The sequence below is a fragment of the Pseudochaenichthys georgianus genome, chromosome 16, assembly GCF_902827115.2.
Source record: "Pseudochaenichthys georgianus chromosome 16, fPseGeo1.2, whole genome shotgun sequence".
NCBI classification, from domain to species: Eukaryota; Metazoa; Chordata; class Actinopteri; order Perciformes; family Channichthyidae; genus Pseudochaenichthys; species Pseudochaenichthys georgianus.
In genome coordinates, this window is record NC_047518.2 from 13470869 (window position 1) to 13491655 (window position 20787).

The 20787-nt window shown below is 40.2% G+C and overlaps 1 protein-coding gene across 2 annotated transcripts in view; it reads right to left on the minus strand.

The window, feature by feature from the left end:
* LOC117460419 (myelin basic protein-like) overlaps window positions 1-20787 on the minus strand; it is a 75797-nt gene that overhangs the window by 53434 nt on the left and 1576 nt on the right. The window contains exons 1-2 of one of the 2 annotated variants that reach the window (XM_034101813.2): window positions 7393-7420; window positions 7228-7286 (exon numbers count right to left, since the gene is read on the minus strand). In XM_034101813.2, coding sequence (XP_033957704.2) covers window positions 7228-7286; window positions 7393-7411 — 78 coding nt within the window. In that variant the 5' untranslated portion in view covers window positions 7412-7420. Of the gene's footprint in view, window positions 1-7227; window positions 7287-7392; window positions 7421-20787 lie in introns of those variants that run through there. The other variant, XM_034101814.2, reaches the window with a different exon arrangement.

A 20787-nucleotide genomic window follows, 5' to 3' on the forward strand; every position in this document is an offset into this window, starting at 1 on the left:
GATGTCTGTTCAAAACATTGCGAGCTCCAATAAATCATTTAAACCAGCTATTGTTGCCCGAATTATCACTGAATATCGTTCCTAATGTGATACCAAGTCCATCTGAGACCTGTGTACACCTTCAGACAGCCTCCCAGTGAAGCGTACGTTGTTTACTCAGAGTTTGAAAGCAGCGTGGAGAAGTTTTCAGCTGTGTTAAACTGTGATCCTCTCAGGTAAACTGTGATTCGCTCAGGGTCAACTGGGATCCACCCAGGGGAAAATGGGATCCGCCCAGGTTAAACTGTGTTACGACTTCTGTGGCTATCTACCAGCGATCATGTTTAATATGAAAGACACACACATACATCCTTTAAAAAAACGGCATTCTGCAGCACTCATCCAGATAAGATGTGACTGTTAACTCGTTTTGCAAAGATAGCAGCAGAAATGTCATTGCTGCATGTGCAGGGATATTAGACTTTAAAATGCTGATGGGTCATTAATGTTGGTCTCGGCAAACAATATTAGGAATCCTCTATTCAAACATTTTCCCCTGGGTGGATCCCAGTTGACCCTGAGCGAATCACAGTTTACCTGAGAGGATCACAGTTTAACACAGCTGAAAACTTCTCCACGCTGCTTTCAAACTCTGAGTAAACAACGTACGCTTCACTGAGAGGCTGTCTGAAGGTGTACACAGGTCTCAGATGGACTTGGCATCACATTAGGAACGATATTCAGTGATAATTCGGGCAACAATAGCTGGTTTTAAGGATTTATTCGAGCGGATCACAGCTTAACACAGCTGAAGACTTCTCCACGCTGCTTTCAAACTGTGAGTAAACAACGTGTGCTTCACTGGGAGGCTGTCTGAAGGTGTACACAGGTCTCAGATGGACTTGGTATCACATTAAGAACGATATTCAGTAATAAGTCTGGCAACAATAGCTGGTTTAAATGATTTATTGGAGCTCGCAATGTTTTGAACAGACATCCCCAGTCAACTCGTTTTTCTTTTTGTAGTCCTCGCTGTTCGCGTCCGGATATGGCCATCGTAACCACAACCTCACACACTGGTACTGAATGGGCATCAAAGTGTTCCTATCCAGCCAAATATACCAAAAGATTTATGTAAACGACAGAAGAAGCGATCAAAATGTGTATTTCAGTCGAAGGCCACGCCTCCACATCTGTCAACCAGTTGACCGGGGAACCAGTTAATCCGGAACACCGGCCCGAACCGAAAGATTCACAGGCTCATGTATGCAGCGAACATTTCAAATTTCCGGACGACTACTACTAGAGTATGATAAAACATAACATGGGATTTATGGAACAACCATTACTTAATGGAGATGCAGTACCATCGGTCTTTCTGGTGTCATCACCGACCAGGACACCAGTTCGGCCAGTAGAGAAATCGCCCTCTGCAAGTGTGAAGCGACGGAGGAGCAGAAGTAGTGCTCGGAGTAAGAATAAGGTATGTTATAGCGCATTTCCATTGCAGCGGCTAGCCCCGTTTTAACGTCCTTTAGCGTCCAGGCCAGGACAGTTTTTGGTGGCCTTTCCATATAGGTAGTACCGGCTAGTGTGTATTTTCCCCCAGTTTTTTCCGGCCCCATAAAATCGTGATTCTATGGCCAGGGACAATGAAGCTGAGTATGCTAAACTAGAGAGGGAATCGCTAGCAAGGGTGGTACTACATGCATACATATAGTATCTTATATCATCTTCCTATTATACACACATGCATTTCCAAACATTTGGACTACCTAGGTTGCAAATGTATTATCTTTTCAATTTACACACGGCATCTATTGCACGTCTGTCCGTCCTGGGAGAGGGATCCCTCCTCTGTTGCTCTCCCTGAGGTTTCTCCCATGTTCCCTTTAAACTGGGGGTTTTCTTCAGAAGTTTTTCCTTGTACGATGTGAGGGTCTTAGGACAGAGGGTGTCGTATTGTCATACTGATATGTATGGCTGAATTCCCCCATCCAATCTCTTCACATTGGTCAAAACTTCTTCCTCTGCTGACGAGTCCGAACTCAAATACTCCGCCATGTTTCCGTGTGTTGACAAAGTGAACGCATGGATGACGTCACGACCATCACGTGACTACTGAAAATGGCAAAAATGGCGGCGGCCAGACGGAATATACAGGTTTTGATAAAAAAGAGCTATAAAATCATTATTTACCGGGGAATATCGCTGATTTCTTCAGGGTATGGTTTAAACATAATGTTTCACTAAATACTGAAGTTTTGATTAATTATCTAATGAGTGGACCATTCCTTTAAACCCCAATTACTATTCAATTAAACACATTCAATGTTTATTTATCACACACACACACACACACACACACACACACACACACACACACACACACACACACACACACACACACACACACACACACACACACACACACACACACACACACACACACACACACACACACACACACACACACACACACACACACACACACACACACACACACACACACACACACACACACACACACACACACACACACACACACACACACACACCCACACGCACACCCACACACACACACACACACACACACACACACACACACACACACACACACACACACACACACTTCTGTTTTCATTTACTCGTTCGTTATCTGACCAGCTTCAATCTTGTAGGCTTCTCACCTCGTTTCTTGAAGCCCTCGAAAGGGTTTTGGAGGTCGATGCCTCGGTGAACGTGAGTTGTTTGGCTTTCTTGTCCGCAGCAGCAGAAAGCATGTTCGAATGTTTGAATGAATCAAAGTGGGTCGTCACCGTGGATTTGCTCTTATGCTCCAACACACAGGTGCACGGGGTGCAGAATAGTTTACCCCCACTTTCGTGCAAGACATCGGGGAACTGCTTTGCCCGGTCTTTAGCAGAAATGTTCGTCGGTAAATGAGATGGATTAGATTTTTTTTCATCTTGGTGTTTTCTCTCTCGTGTGAGTTCCACACGTTCACTCTACGGTGTTGTTTACCTTCTGTGATGCGCGAGCTGATGACGTTGCGTCATCATCATCATCACTACTTCACTTCAAGACAAGTTAACTTTTTTTTTCTTCTCAACTTTGTGTGGAAAAATGCGGGGATTATGCGGCCTTTTAAAAATCTGCGCCATTTTGCGGTAAATTCTGCGATCGCAGAATCGCGTTTTTCTGGAGGGTCTAATTAGAGCATGTTAACTTGTCACAGTGGACGTACAGATTACAATTATGGTATGGTATGCAGGTCTCCCTTGAAAAAGAGATCTATGATCTCAATGGGACCAATCTGGATAAATAAAGGTTTGAAATGAAATGAAATGAAATGGTCCTGAAAATGAGCATAATATGTCTTCTTTAATGTTGTTGTCATAATCTTCATAATTTATGTTTTGAATATATCCTTTTTGCACAACTTGATTGGTTGATGCTTTTGCAGTGCAAAAGCTCACATTGTTACGACAGAATCACATTGTTTTCTCATTGCGTCATAGATCTGTTTTGAAAGAGTTCATGACATCGACAACAGTTCGAAAAATGTAATGGATGTAGGATTAATGCACAATATAGCGCTTGCGGTGTTCGAAGACATACAATCCTAAAAAACAACAACAATGGAGTAATGGCTTTGGTGCAACATGCTGCCCTAACACCTCTCTTGACCGCTTCACTTGCAAATGTAATCCCCTTCTCTTGCTCCTGCTTCTTCTCTCTCTAGAGTGTGCTTAGCAGCTAAGGAAACAAATCATCTGTGGGTTGAGCCATTGGCCTTCCCTGCTGGTCTCAATCCTCCTATTATAGGCACCAGCCAGGTATTAGGCAGTAAGCCAAAAACAATGGCAGACCTCAGGTCGTAAACTTTCAACACCTACTTAATTAAAGTCGGGCTCACGCAACCTCTTCAAATCTCACAATGTCATTACATGTGATGTAATTATTAAAAAGCTGTGACAAAAAGGGACTTGAGCAAAAGCCAAGGCTAATAACTTGTATTCATTAAATTACTGTCCCAGTTTAATCCTGATCCTCCTCCACACTTGGCATACTGTATGGGAACAGCATCTGGCCGGTAATTTCTGCACTCACAGTACTGAAAAGAGTAAAAAGACGAGACCAAAAATAGAAAATCTGTCAAACATATATGCTATATTTAATTACAGCCTATTAGAGGTGGACATTTTTCATCATGTGGTAACCCAGCATAGCGCCACCAATTAGAAACATCCGACCTCTGCAGCTCATCCAGAATGCAGCGGCTCGTCTGGTCTTCAACCTTCCAAAATTCTCCCACACCACGCCGCTCCTCCGCTCCCTTCACTGGCTTCCGGTAACTGCTAGAATCCACTTCAAGACACTGGTACTTGCGTACCATGCTGCGAATGGATCTGGCCCTTCCTACATCCAGGACATGGTTAAACCGTACACCCCAGCGCGTGCACCTCGCTCTGCATCAGCCAAACGACTCGCTGCACCCTCGCTGCGAGGGGGACCCAAGTTCCCATCAGCAAAAACACGTGGATTTGCTATCCTGGCTCCAAAATGGTGGAATGAGCTCCCCATTGAAATCAGGACCGCAGAAAGCTTACACACCTTCCGGCGCAGACTGAAAACTCATCTCTTTCGACTCCACTTCGAGCGATAGAATGACTAACAAAGAACTGCTAACAGAGCACTTATATACTAATAAAGGACTGGCTTATCTAAAGCCAGTTGAGTAGCACTTGAAACGATTGGCTCTTTGAAACCTGATGTTCTTATATGATTCTGTTTTCTTCAAGGTTGTGTCTTCCTGGTCGAATGTACTTATTGTAAGTCGCTTTGGATAAAAGCGTCAGCTAAATGCAATGTAATGTAATGTAAAAATAATCATTGGGAGGTGCTCAAAAACGTTGTTAGAAAAGAAAAAGGCTAAAATTGCACTTAATTTGTTGCAAGAACATTCAAGCTTCTTTCATATTTTGCGATTATACTATAGCGCTGATTTAAAAAGGCCTTTTATGTCGACCTAACCCACTGATCCATGCAGATGTTTTACAGTGTAATTATCACTCCTGCCAACTTGTTGACAGAAGGGAGTCGTACAACATTTCACACCTATCAGTTCTGCTTGAATAGAAAATCCAGTTATTTCTAAATGGACTCCCAGGGTGACATTGTTGAAGCTGTGGGGATAATAATAGGGTCTAGTGCTGCTATATGGATGGTCAATTATCAATGTCAGACAGCTGAACTTTGTGAACGTAGCCAAACAGAGTCCCGATGATCACCGAGCCAAAGCTAATGGTTAGATGAGATGTGTACCTGGAGAGGTTTTAGTGTCAGCCTTGATGGCCACAATCATCTATTTACTTTCTCCGGTTCAAACAGGTTCTCTTTCGCATCATTGTTAAAATGAGGGCTCATGGTTTCCAGGGGGTTATTATAGGGCAACACAAGAGCCATCATGCTTTGGATATGGCCATGGCAATAAGGCTCTATTAAGAGTGGGACACAGAATACATGACTGTCTAGAAAGCAGTGTACAAAAGAAAGTCTAATAATAAAAAGTCTAAACTCTGAAAGAGTTTCCCAGCAATCCCATCTACGCAGAAGTATTTTGAAAAGGCTGAGTATTCAAAAATAAGGTTAGTTTGGATTGACCAAAGACACAAATATCACAAAGGATCTAAAGATTTAAGCAGACGACCACCTTGTATTGGCGCGATTGCGGCTGTGAGGTAGTTTGGTTTTCTTTCAATTGAAAGTTGAGGGTTCGATGCAGTCAACATGTCGATGCATCCGTGGGTAAGATACTTAACCCCAAGTTGAATGTGTGTGCATGCTAGCTGTTCTTTGAGCAAGGGGCACAATACTCTGTATGAATGAGGTGTGAATGATGACTTTTAAATGTAAACTGAAGCGTCATAAAGACTGGATGAAGCGCTAAATAAATACAGTCCATTAAACAGTCCATTTGTATTTTGGTAAAAATAAGGTAAAATGTGTGATTTTGTCAATGAAGTCTGTTGTGTTTGAAGAGAGCAAAAATCCAACTTATAGATGGATCAAGAAAAGGTAAAGCAATGAAATTATGTTTAATGAAGCATACACTTTTAGTATTTTTTTGTTTTCAAATCACCACCTACTATAAACCAAATATGTAATAATTAAGTATAATTACATCTTACAACTTTTGTGTAAAGATTACTGAAAAAATCAATGTAATGACTTAGTGATGAGGCTAACAGGTAAACAATGTTGTTTGTCCAGTGTTTTTCAGTGAATGGGAATGGTATTCAATGTATAATAAGCAACAACTATGTAAGTCGTACAGACAAGGCTCATGCCAATTCACCAGAAAAACACTGTTATATTTACTGGGTTCAAATGTATTTTTGTGGCAAATCAAAACAGTTTTAGAGTGTAACATGTACATGTTGTCCTGTAAATTAATTTACATTTGTATTGTATTTGTTACAGAATTGTTATAGCAACCACAGCTGTTTCCATAAACCGGTGAGACATTTTTTACAGTGAACCTACAACCCCACCTCCAAACATCCGAACTATCTATCAATCAATCAATCAATCAATCAATCAATCAATCAATCAATCAATCAATCAATCAATCAATCAATCAATCAATCAATCAATCAATATTTATATAGCCCAATATCCCAAATGTTACATTTGTCTCAGTGGTCTTCACAGTGTGTACAGAATATATTAACTATCCTTTAAAGTCAAAGTACTGCATAGGTTATGAAAGGATATAAATGAACATCAACTCAAAATCTACAAAGTCATCTCCACCTCATCTCTCCACTACTCTTTGCAACAAAAATCTGCATATGAAGCAACGAGATGGTGCATTATTCATATCACTGCGTCTCGCTACATTTGAGATATGATTATGAGGGGTTGGCTGTGGCAGTGCCACAAAAACACAGGCAGCTCACAAATCACTTATACAGATTAAAAACACATTCTATGCATCAATCATAGAGATTAATCCACATCCTGAGGAATAACAGATAGACTTATGCACTGCAAAGCTGAAGGTGATAAATCAGAATGACTTAACAGAGTCCAAAGTCCTGCTGATAAAGGCCAGTGTTCACACAGGTGCCGTTGGAGAAACTAATCCAACACATGCTTCATTGCTTTGATCACATTTGGCAAAAAAGCCTGAATACATTTCCAAGATATTGTTATTCCACAGGCACGAAACAAGACTCTTACCTTGCTGTCGGTGGGAGCCTCTCTCTTTCCTAGATGCTGGCCCATGCTGCTGACAGAGACTGGAAGAAAAACAGAGAGAAATAAGTTTACACCAGCAGGAGACTGTAAACAGCATATTTATCTGAAGATTATGCTCTTGTCCTTGTCCAAAGTAAGGTGGGCTACCTCGTATCATCATCATCATCACACACACGCAGCTATAAAAACACTGGTTTGTCCACAAGTGTAGCACGCTGTGTTTGGGCTGGTGTGAGAACGGATCGGGTTGTTGCGCGCACCAAAAAACGGGTCACTCTGGTGTCAGAAGAGACAACTAATTATTCGCATTAATTAACTGCCAATCGACAGGCGATAACACGAAGTGGTCGTGGACATCCTGAGCAATGTAGCAGTTGCACCTCTAGTATGAGACTTGGGAGGGCAAACAGGTGTTCAATGCATTCCCATTTTTTTAACGTCAAGCCATTTTTTTTTAAACATTTGAGTTGGTTTTGGTCAAAAATATTATAACTTGCCATTTCATATGCAGTAGTATAAACTTGTTTACCATTGTTCATGCATTTGGCATTTTAATTCTGTTCTCTCGATTTAAGTATTAACCTCAAAATGTACACACATTTTTTTCAAATAGTGTTTGCCCCCGTACAAACCTAGAGGTTCCAACTAAATCCTGTGGGAAACACAATTATATGTTTTGCAGTATAAACTAAGCTTTATAAGGGTGGGTATGAGTAACGTCTCTATACTGCAGGAAATGGCACTTTACGTGTTGATTGAGTGGCATGCCATACACCCCCTTGTCTTTTGCTTTTCCTACAATATTGCACTATAACTTGGAGCCCACTAGTTTGCTGCTAATCACAGGGTCAAACAGAGTCTATAAAAATCACTCTCCTTTTGGAGCTGCATTGGTCCAGTAGCTTGGTTTGCACTGAATTTCGAATATAACCTTTCCCAAGAGCCCAAACAAATCCAACAAAATGGGCAAATGCAACTGACTTTGCTTTCAGTTCAATATTCTGATGTCCTGTGGTGATGAAACACTGGTGTAAAAACAGAGCCTTTTTAGTGTCATCCCCCCCTTGAATGTGACTCTCCTTTTTAATAACTTATGTTTAATTAATTTCGCAACCTTTCCATTATCTGCTACTATGCCATCGGCTTAAATGTGTAATGGTAAGAGAACAACATCAGTGCTGCTTTTTATTCAAAATGCTGCTTAGTTACCAGCTTTTATGATTCGAGTGATTACAAACACAAAATCTTTGGTTGTTGTGCAGCATCAAAAAGTGAATGGCAATGTGTCTCAATGCTGTTGAAAACAGTAAATGTCAAATAACGTGCAGCAGCAATAACTCAAAAAACAAAACAACAGGTGTACTACAAAGTGTCTGAAAAGAACAAACATGTGCTGAAAGGTTTATTCCCCTCAAGGGAAAAGGAGAAGAAGGCAGAGCTCCACATGTGACAAATGTCAGTGCAATAAGGAGAGCTATCAGGTGTGTTAGCTCAAAGATCACAAACTAAAAACTGTCATACTCATAAAGACGCGAGAAATGAAACATTTGATCTGAAGCAAATGAGAACTTCCATTCACTCGACTATTTGAGGTGTGAGTGAGACAATGTGTAAACAGTGTTTATCATACAGCAGTGCTGAATATGGTTTGAATACAAAAACCTTAGCCAGCCCCCATCACTTAAAGATAAAAACGTATTTCCTCTGAAGGACTTTTCTTCTGTACTTTCAAATACTCAACGCATGTATTTTTGGCTTTAAGAAAAATGTCGTAACCCTCAAAAAATGCTTCCATAACCCTTGGGAATTTGAATAATTCCTTTTCTGGACTTTCCCAATGTTATAACAAGACAAAACACAACAAATGCTAGGCTACATTTTGTGCTTTAAAACGTTTGCTGATGTGTTCATTAGAGGGTCCATTGATGGTCCAAACTGATGTTGGCAAAGCCTGCTAACATGTTGGCCGACTGCACAGCCAACAATGAAGGAAACTCTACCAATGCCAACACAATGTTTAAAAGTGGCTTGATTTAGCATTATTTTTCAAAACATTCCCTATTCTCAGGTCAATCAGTCCAAAGATTGTAATATATGTTAATACAACCTTTGAGCAATAATGATCCAAAAACAAAACGTCCACCCAAGTCAGCAATCATACACATTACATGTCATTTGTTAGATGCTTTTATCCAAAGCGACTTACATACATTCAGTACTGTGGACAATCCCCACAGGAGCAATTTGGGGTGAAGTTTCTTGCCCAGGGACACAACGACATGCTGACTACAGTGGGACAAGAACTTGATACCCCCTGATTCAAAGTCCAGAACTCTATCCACTGAGCCACAGCCTCCCGTACACACCAAACTAACACCTATTATCTAATTAATATAAAGCCTTGAGAAGTGCAATACATCCGTTGTCCTCTGAACAAGGTGCCTAGGGGAGCAGTGTTTACCACTAGCAGCAGTTTTATTATTGCTCTCAGGGAGGAATGCAATTAGAATATAATCAACCTGAGTTCAAGATGTTTTATCACGACAATATAACTCGAGGTAAAAAGCTCTGCACCCAAAGGAACAGAATTTGCAACAAAAAAAATAAACTAAAAGAGCACCTTAAGCAATTAGATATTCTCCTCGGGACTGGAAAACACTTGCACAAAATAGTTTGTCCTTTGAAAATCATTCTCATTACGGCCCTGATATATCTCAAAGGAGAGGAGGAGCTATATCTGAAAATAAGTGTATTAATGAGGGACATTTAACAACCCTAGGCAATTTGTCTGGCTACTTGCAAGACAAGAGCTACCTGTAGATTACAGTATAAAGCTGACATGTTGTATCAGTTGCCTGATTACACATTCAGCAGACACAGAGCAACATTAGCATCCATTCAGTCGTCATTCACCTAAAAATGTAAACACTTCACGATTCACAAGCTGTGCGTCAGACAGTGGCTATTACCGCAGCAGTTAAGTACTTAAACAGCAAAACAAAAACTATGAAATCTCCAAAATTAATAGTATTAAAGGTGGGGTAGGTAAGTTTCAGAAACCGGCTCGAGATACACTTGTTATATTCCATGGAATGCTCTTAACATCCCGATAGCAATGAATATCTTAAGTGCTTTGACAAAAAATCCATAAAAAAAATGTCATATGTAGAAGCCGTAATACTGTAAAAAGTACAATCCGTTTAGCCGGGTCGGCTAAACGGATTGGATGGCCTACCTGCCTGTCAGCCTTCCATCGGGGCACAAACTTATCTCGTGCCCTCATTGGTCATGTGCGCGTTCGTGTGTGTTGGAGGAGGGGCTCTATAAGGAAGTGGCAGATTTTCTCCGGTTGTGTATTTTCAAATTCTAGCGATCTCGAGCCGGTTTCTCAAACTTACCTACCTTTAATAAATCAAATGTACTAGAAGTGGTAAAATGTTAAAGGAAAGAATAGGATTGACTGATAGAGATTATGCAATGTTTTAGTGTTTGTTGATTGTTATGTACCTGCCTAAGGACTGCAGATAGAAACTAGAAAATGCATTTCCTGCTGAAAATGCGTGTGAATGCTGTAAACTGTGTACATTTGTTGCTGAATTTAGCTGAAAATGCAGAAAAAGCTGAATATGTTATTAGTTGAATGGTCTCTGTAGCTGCTTTTAGCTACAAAAACCAAGTAAGTGTGTTGCTGAACTTAGTGGAGAAATGCAAAAAAGTGAAATGATTTAAATCAAAATTGTTACAGCTGAAATGCATTGCAATGACTTTGTTGAAAACTTGAAAGTGAAATGTTAAACTGGAAGAGTAGGAAAAATAGTGAAGAAGGTTAATATTTTAAAGAAAAGGTTTAAAAAAAAAAAAGGTATAAACAACAACATAGCCTCAATGTCCTGAAATAGCTGAATAATGTAATAGTTGAATGGTTTATGTAGCTGAAAGTAGGCTGACGGAGTTAGATATTAAATGTAAGAAGTAGTGAATTAATGTGTATTAAGAAGAGAAAAGAAAGTAAAAAACGCTTTGAAAAGCAGCAGAATATGTTAACTGCAAACGTTTGAACTAAAACCAAACGTCACCAATAATGTATAAAATATGTGGAACATGTTGAAGTCAGTATGAAGTCTCCATCAGACAGAAAATATTAGGCTGAGACAGTCTGTGTGTTTGTGTTTGAGGTGACGACGTTATCAAACACCTGTGTGCAGATATCAAAGGTCACCATGGAGATGTGCAGTGAAAGAAGAGCCTTTCCATTGATCTGAATGAGAACTAACTATAGTTTAAAAACGGTAGCTGATATCGGTAAAATGTCAACGCGTGCAGCATGTCAGGACCCTGACGAGCGTCTGAGTCTGCCGTTTGTGTACTTTTGGTTCAATAATGTGGCATTTTTGGTAGATTTACTAAAGGTGTGCAGCTGCTGCTCTGACGAAAGATCAGGCTGAATTTACAATGGGCTTTAAAGGTAGGTAAATATGGAGAAACCAGCTCAAGTGCGCAAGAATTTGAAAGTACGCAACCGAAAAAAAATCTGCACCTTCCTTCAGACTTCCTTACAGAGCCCCTCCTCCAACACACACAAACGCGCACATGACCAATGAGGGCACGAGTTAAGTTTGTGCACGAGATGCAAGGTTGACAGGCAGGTAGGCCATCCAGTTATTTTAGCCGGTTGGTCGTGCTTTTTACAGCGCCACAGCTTCCACAGATGACATTTTTGTATGTATTTATTACCTTTAATGGAGACATGTTGAACGTTTTTGTCACTTCATGCCCTCAAGAGGCATTTTGTTTAATTTATTTGCTTAATTCTTTTTTTATTTTTCAACGTAGGAGAGGTTTTCCTACGTTTTTCATGAAAAATTATGTCCAAGGAGTGTAGGGTTTTGGGAATTATGGCAGGTTTAAAACTAAAAATGAAGGCGAATTTCAAGCTGTCCTCCACTCTAGCTGTGACATCACACAATCTAGCCTTAACGAGCTGCGCAATACACGCTAATGTTAAAATCTGAAGTTATGAGAAAGCCGAGTTTCAAGGCGAGCATTGTGTTGCCATGGCAACGGCATTTGAGGAAATATCAAAACTGTCCCGTAGATGTCTTCACGGCTGGACTGTTGGCACACGTGTGAAGTTTGAGCACTTTTTGAACATTTTCATAGGAGTCATAGCGACATCATGTTTTATGGCATGGAAACGACATATGGTGAGATCTCAGATTTGGCGTAGAGCTGTTGAGGCATGGACCGGTGATATACATGTGAAGATTGGGGGACGATTGGACCGTGTCGATTGGACTTACAGCGACATCCTGTTTCATGGCGAGTGGTCTGTCGCCATGGCAACAGCATTTGATGACACCCCATAATACGCTTAGATGCGTTGATGGCTGCATCATTACCAAACCTGTGAAGTTTTGGGATATTTGGAGTATTTTCACTGAAGTTATGAGAAAACCGTGTTTTATTACATTACTCTCTATCTTCTCTTGATCGCCCTCTCTCTCTTCTCTCCCTCTTCGGCATATGATGATGACACCCCATAATTGACGTAGAGCTATTGAGGGCAGGACCGTTAACCTTTATCTGAAGTCTGCTGCTCTGAGCATGTCAGTTGGAGTGATGACATCTTCGTGTTCCATTACACAGGTGTTTATAGTTTATAGTATAGAGATCACAGGTTTCCATTGTTCTGAATGAGAGATAAACCTCTTACATGTGAACGTTTTGTGGAAGAACCGTAACAGATATATGTGAAATTTCAAAACGTGAAGCATGTCAAGGAAGTTGAGTATCTGAAGTGTAATTTTTGTGTACTTTCGGGTTAATAATGTGGCCTTTTTGGCAGGTGTGCGGCTGCTACCGTGAGGAAATATCAGCCTGAAATTACAATGGGCTTTAATGGAGGCATGTTGAAAGTTGTTGTCACTTCATGCCCTCAAGAGGCATTTTGTTTAATTATTTTTTGTTTAATTATTTGTCATTTTTCAAGCTACGAGATGTTTTCCTACGTTCGTCATGAAAAATGATGTCTCAGGAATGTAGGGTTTGGGAATTCAGGCAGTTTTAAAAAAATATATGAAGGCAAATATCAAGATGTTCTACCCTCTAGCTGTGACATCGCACACTCTAGTTAATGTTTAAATCTGAAGAACACCTCTTTAACAAGGTCTGAACAATGTTTAATATTTCAAAAAGTATGAATTTGATTTAAAAGTTGTTTAATATGAATAATGTCGGAAAGATGTGTAACATTTTAAAGTTGGAATGAGGTTTCTGAGTGAAAGTATGAAGGAACAGTTAGCAGTTGAAGTCGCATGAAGATTTTGAAGAGTTTCTCCATTGACTTCAATGTTAAAAATGTGATGTATTATGGGATGTATCTCTGGAATTATGAAAGTTATGAATGAGAAAAGTAATAGCCATCGATTCCCGACCGAGCTGATGTTTGAACGGAGTTTCTGCGATGTTCAAAGCGGGAGGAGAAGAGGGCCAGAATTCCGGCGGAATAATAAACTTTAGTCCGTAGAATAACATATTGCTGTTATCAGCATTCCCACTAAAAAAGAGTTTAAAAAGCTAAATATTTCAAAAAGTATAAAATATTTTGAAAAAGTTGAAAGTTTCCCATCATGTGCTGAAAAGGCTGAATATTTTTGATATTTGAATGGTTTCTGTAGCTGAAAGTAGGCTGAAGTTATTGAGAGCCAAACTGTTTGGTGAAATAAGAAAAAAAAGAATTTGAAGATGATTAAAGAAACAGAAGAACTATAGTGGATTCCTGTTGCACAGCATTCGACTAATGAGCTATTATCTCAAATCTGGCATAAATCATCTCATCTCTTTTCTGAGATTAATGTGTCTGTATGCATGGTCCTTGTTCAAATAAATACATAAACAACAGACATCTGAACACAACATTATTCTCCACTGGACTTCCATCATAAATCCAGCCATGAATGGTGACACCATTTTCGAGCTACTTTTCTAAATACGTTGGCAATTGCGGTAAATGGGATTTTCCACAAAGAGGCCCTATTGTACTTTTGGGGGTTTTCCCTTTCCTGTAGTGTGTTATATAGGTTTTTGTGCATGTAAATGATCTGCAAAGACTAAAATCCCAAAGTTCCCTCCAGAGGAAGTTTCTCTCCCACACTGCTTGAAATGCCTCTATTGGACTTTGTTCAGTTCTGTAACATAGTGACATCAATATGTATACACTCACATCTATTGGCTAGCACTCCAACACATTGTACGTCATAGGCTAAGGGGCGGGACATCTCCAAGTGATTTACCAAACACAACAGAGTCAGCGAGCTAACCAACCAATTAGAGAAGACTATGCTCTGGTTTCAGACAGCGGGTGAAAAGAGGTGCTGCAGCACAGGTAGTAAACATTAATGCATGTAAACAAGTCACAGCAGAAGCAGAAATACAAAACATAAACCTGAAAATAAGAATAATAGGACCTCTTTAAAAAAAACTTAGTATAGGATCGTTATCGAATCTGGCAATGAAACTATAGTTTAGTTCAGCAGGCAGGGTTAACTTTAGATTGTCTTCATAATCCACTTCCGGCAAATCATTCCCATTCACCTTTGAAATACATTAGCGCTGTAGAATGAGATAGATAGAGACTAAGTTTGGGACTGAAAAACTTCCAACTACTTCCTTTTAAACTGCTTTTGTGAATGTGTTGAATCTTATCTGATTGTGCTGGTGGCTGATCCATAACAGTCAGAGCATAAGCAGAAACTCCCCTTTGATTAAACAAAATGAAACACTTATAGTGCCGGTTGATATGCGTTCAGTTGAGCGTAAAAGCCGATATCCACGACGCCACCAGGATTCTGTGCGACCGAACGTGAGGCCTTGCAACCAGTTTCGCTCTCCATGTTACACAATCAGATCTTGCGAGGACTTGCAAAAGACTGTTGCATAATAGAGTGTGAATTGCAGAGAGGAGGAGGGGGCTGATACAAGGCTGCAATTAGAACTCGGCAGCAGTACTTTTTGCAAACACACTTGTTTGCCTGGCCTTTACTTTTTCCTCACACATGGCCCTGTAATTTACAGCAATAGGAAGGCGTTGGAAACGTGCAGTGAGAAAATGTTATCACTCCTACCCAAATTAACCCGTATAAGTCGCTGTTAATTGCCAGGTGTTCTGAATGCATCTGTTGAAAACATTTCTGTTTGCCTTTTAGGATGGAAAAAGCTCTTATGATAGGCCAGCACCTGGAAGAAACCATTACCACTTAGCAGAGTCTGCAGCACGTCAAATGAGCAATTATGTGTTGGCTCTGTCCATCACCTGAGGCAGAGGCTATTACATCCTCGTTAGCAGCTGATGTTTTACATGGCTTTAACGCAGATAACAAAAGGAGCTCATTAGTTTAAAGGAACTTGGCATTTAAACAAACCTCCTACGAAATGTTTGTGATAATTGTCTTAGTGGGGATAGAGTTGCTGTTTATTTCACTGACTGTAGGTCTGTGAATATGAAAGGGATATTACCTTTTTGCAACATAAATCTTCCTGTCCTGTGCAACTGCTGATAAAAAAAGAGAAAGTAATACTTTATGACAAGCACGGCAATAAAACCCTTGGGAGCAATCAGCCTTGGAAACAATATCTTTCTGCACAATGAGGCTGGCTTTGTAAGTAAATGTTTGCTTTAATTTTTGGAGAAACAATTACAAACAAAGCCAAAATAACAAATGGATTTCACACCACCGGGAATGTCTGAAGGATTCTTCCTCAAAGCGAGGGTCGCAGAGCATAAAACAGACTTTTATAGGACTATGACTCACAGAGAAGATGGATGTAAGCAGCCGAGTGAACAATGTGCTGTGTTTCTTTGTGTTTAGCTTGTTAGTACATCAAAGTGTCATAAGCAACAGTGAACACATTCAATCACTACTTTCCCACAAAAGAAAGCATCAAAACTAGCATATTGAACTAAAGTAAGTAATTAGGGAGCATTTGGTCAAATGTGGACTTATTAGCAGGCAACTATTAGAAATTAAAAAAATAACTTCCAGTAGATCAATACACTTTTGCTGTTTGATGTTGGCAAAAACTCATATTGTGATATATATTTTTAAGTTTTTGTTTATGTTCAGCATCATCCTTTACATAGCCCTAATCTTTTCTATACTAGTGAGGCTGCGTTTCTTATCGCAACCAATTTTTGTTTTAATATCTTTTTTATCATGTTCTTTGCTTATTGGATGTAGCAATTGTCGACGAGCAGGGCTAGCTTTGGTTGTTAGAAAAATGTTGTGATTGGTGGTTCAATGTGCAAGCAGAGCCTGCAAGAGCATCAAAAACGAATTCTCTCCCAGCTCATAAATCATAGTAAGTTATGTTCTATTGGGTAGACCTCTTCTGAAAATTAGTAATGTTCTTTTTTCTTTCAAGCAACAAAAGGTTTCAGCATGGAAGTTAATTTGTCTTACTTGTCATTTTTTTTTGTAACAAACAAATTGTATTTGAATGGATTTACATAATAGCCCTCCCAACACTGGTCACTGAAGCACTTAACACACAATAGATGTACTTCACTGTAACCACAGCATGCATATTTGATTTGCTAAGAAGCCTGCCTGGCATTACATTACAACATGTTGACAAAACCATTTCTCAGTCTACCACTAAAAGTGTAATTGGCTGGAACAAATGTGCCTCTGTTTGTCGATGTCTGATTCCTTTGTTTCGCTTTAAGTTTTCTCTTGTTCGCACAATGCAACAACTTGTCTTTAACCCTCGGGCTGCCCTCAGTGACTGCACCGTGTTGCACTCTACTGAGAGTCAATTACGTAATAAATACAGAGCATGTGTGCGAGTGTGTGAGAGTGGATTGGAATCGAGGGGGGCACAAGAGAGTGATGAGATGAGAAATAGTGATAGAATAACACGCTGCCTAACAGGGAAAGTCCTCTCCTCTGGACAAGAGATTTGAGGTCAAAGGTCAACATCTGTCCCTGAGGGAAGACATCAGCTGCAGGAAGCCTCTCTTCCTTTGACTTCCTTCTGGGATGTTGCCAGAATAGGCCTGCCTTGATCGAGGTAAAGGTGAAAGGGTAACAGTGATAGATGTAAAGAGTTAGTAGTGTCTTTTACTAGCCTTTCCAGAAGCAAAAACACAAAAGCAAAAGTGTAAGGAATTAATTGAATGGTGTATTTATCCACCTTGCTATTGTTAGCATTGTGTTAAAAGACATACCCCAATTTTTGTTCACGTTGTCACAGTGGCAATTTATTTGTCTTGGGTTGAGACGATCCCTAGATTAACACGAGAAATACAGTGTTTAGGTACAAAGTAATCCTCCAGGAATTACACATGTGATGGCCAACATCCATGTTGCAGCCAGATTCAATTAAACATGTTTCCTGACCACCTTGCTTTGTTTTGCTGGTTCCCCAATATGTTGGCATCCTTGCTGCATGAGACAAGCATTCAGATGAATGAGAGGGCTGCGTTTTTGATGCAGAGTTGCTATTGGTCTAAACGTGGCCTTAAATTTGACCATATAAACATTCTAAAGCTAAGAGTATCTAACAGTACCCTGTAATTCAAGAACAATGCTGTATCTTTTCTCCTTTGTCTTCTATATTTAACATGAATTGCAGTGCCAGGAAAATAATCATTGAACCCATCTGCTATCTGTCATATGACAATATAACCTCGTGGACAATATTCCAGGTTTTTTCTTAAAAAGATTCCCTCTTTCGAGTGCCGGTCATTGGGTACAGTGCAATTAGACACTTGAGACTTGACAATGGAATTAGAATAGAGACAATGCATACCACAGTATTGTACGTCTATTATCTTCATTCATACAAAGATATCTGTTTTTATAGAGTAATACAAAATGTAATCATTTTCAGATGAAAGAGGGGAGAAGATTTGATCCGGCCAATTCTCACCGCTCTCAAAATTGATTGATTATCTGCATGCAATTAAAGCCTGTTTAAACGCGATTAGCTTTACCATCAGTCTTCTAGCAAAGTATTATTTCTGCAGCTATCCAATGTATATTAGAGTCCCCTTTTTGTCAAATGAAACCATTAAAAAGTTAGCCATTGACAGAAGGGTAGATTAATAGGGTATAGCTAGTGCATACGTCTGAGACTGTTGTCATTATCTGCCTGGAAATGAGAAGCCTTTGTTTGTCCACCATTCTTTTGTTCCTCAGAATTCTGGTTTTAAGAACAGAGAACAGAAAGCTTTTCAGGCAAAGCATCAGTAACTTATGAGAGAGGGACTTTGCTAACGGCTGGTGACTTTTGATGCGTCAACATTTTTCTTAGAAGAGGATGTTTGTAGGAAAGTGACAAAAACACCTAAACAGGAAATACAAAAACAGCTGTGGTACTAAAGATATCTGCAGATTGTTAAGGAAATATGTTAAGAAATATTTGTCTAATCACCGACAGGTCGAGCCCTGCGTTTACATCATCACTGCTATTATGACACAATCGTGAAAACTCTTGGATAACAATGCCAGTCTGGTTTGAAGTCAACAATGTAAATAAGTGAGGACAGTCATATTTGGGACCAGGCTAGAAGAGAAGTCAGAGTTGTGTCAGCTCAGTGACCGTTCAGCCGTGAAGGTCTGTTTGCCTGTGGGCTCCTCTGCCCGTCTGAACAACCAGGGCTGCTGCTATCTAACTGTAGCTTCCTCTCTCATAACATGAGTTAGTTGTGCTTCCCATGTGATTCTTGCGCACATACTCAGATGTTGTTTTGCAGGAGGAGGAGGGGTTGGTGTACAGACAAATATTCAGCTGTTATTCTTCACAACTTCTTTACATTTTTGAGAGGACCGCTGTGGGACTTCTCCCTTGAACAAGCACATATGGCTCTAAAAGAAAATTACCGGAAAAACAATACTCCCATGGGTTCAATGCTGTGTATAGATATTTGCTTGGTTAATTATATTTGCTTTGCTTTGTTATGCATGGGCACCTCCTGTCAATCCCTGGGGCGTTCTAGTGATATAGCCCTGGGACTGAGGCTTAATCTCAATACTCCTCAATAGAGATGACACAACACACAGCCACCTGGGGTTTCCTATCCAATAATCCAAGCTACAACCTCTTCACTTAGATCCAGAGGCAAAATATTCAGCTCCACCATACTGCTGTGATCCCTGTGAGAACACACTGCAGGCAGGGAATGACACCACGGATGACGGGGTAGCACCTGGAGTCGACTGGCAGCACCACGCCTTGGAGAACTCTGACAAATCTCTTGCGTTGCTGTAGAAGGGCTGTTGATAGTGAAGCAGGTAATGCATGTGACTCAACCTGTCTGCCAAGAACAGGCGCAGACAAGAGGGGAAGTGTGATAAGGGAGGAAGTGTGTTAGTTTGTGACGACGGAAGTTGACTAACCTCAGTGTATCACCTGCACAACACGGATATAGCTTACAGTTGCACGCACATTTCTTAAGCAGGGTGGAAACCCTTACTTTGTATTGAATAACTAAGGCCTTCAATCAAAACCCCTTGCTGTTTCTCTGCCAAATTACACTTCTAGGGACTAAATCTACATGTTTTGGTGTGAGTTGTAGAGAGAACGAGATGTCTGCCTCCTCGTATATAATAAAACGAGATTGCCCTTGGCTTGTGGTGCTCAAAGTGTCAATAAACATTTGAAAAACTCAAAAGCAATGTATTTTTTCAGACCTAGTTACTCAAGATAGTCAACAGACCTTGTTGTGAACAGTTTCATAAAGGAACTATTTTCTTTCTACTGAACTACACACACAACAAGTAATGATGAGCCTCTTGTCCATGACTAGATGCACGTTTCCTTGGGAAGGGGGGTGTAGTTTGACACTCTCTGTAACTAAAACCGAAACAATTCAGTTCGATAAATAGCAAATATGTATTTTACATTTTTAGGGAGAACTGTATCTTTGAAGCCGGCTGGTCTAAGCGTGTCTTGTACATGAAGACAAAGGAATGCAGAGTGACACAAGCGACGGCTGAGCATACCTCCTGGTATTTTCTCTCTTGGCTGAGCCAAGGCAAATCCAATGAAAATGTAAAGGAATGCATTCCTGCAGCCTTCCCAGCTCAGGTAGTCAAGGCAAGCAGAGGCTTCTACTCAAACTATGCGGCGGTTACAACTGCTGGCATACCGCTACGTACAAACCAATACTTGACATGCCACAACATCAACCCAAACAGATCTCTATCACTGTCTGTGTCAAATAAAACAAATTCAATCATGTTAGTGTGACCGTGTGCACCTGATATATTGGAAATGAGATATCACACTCAGTGTTTCAACTAACACGGTCTACTTTGTGTTGTGTTTTTCTCAACTCAAGGTGGAGGAAAAAGTTAAGGGTTAAACCTGCATGTAGTGTTTTATCAAATGGAGCCAGAGGTTACCTTTGTTGAGTGTTCCCTGGCTAGAGGACATCCAATGCGGCGTGCTTCAATAAATCAGTGCAGTTCAGACGTAAGCAGCCACTCATGTGTGTGAGTTATTTATTTATAGACCGTGCATAGCAGCAGCATTAAATAA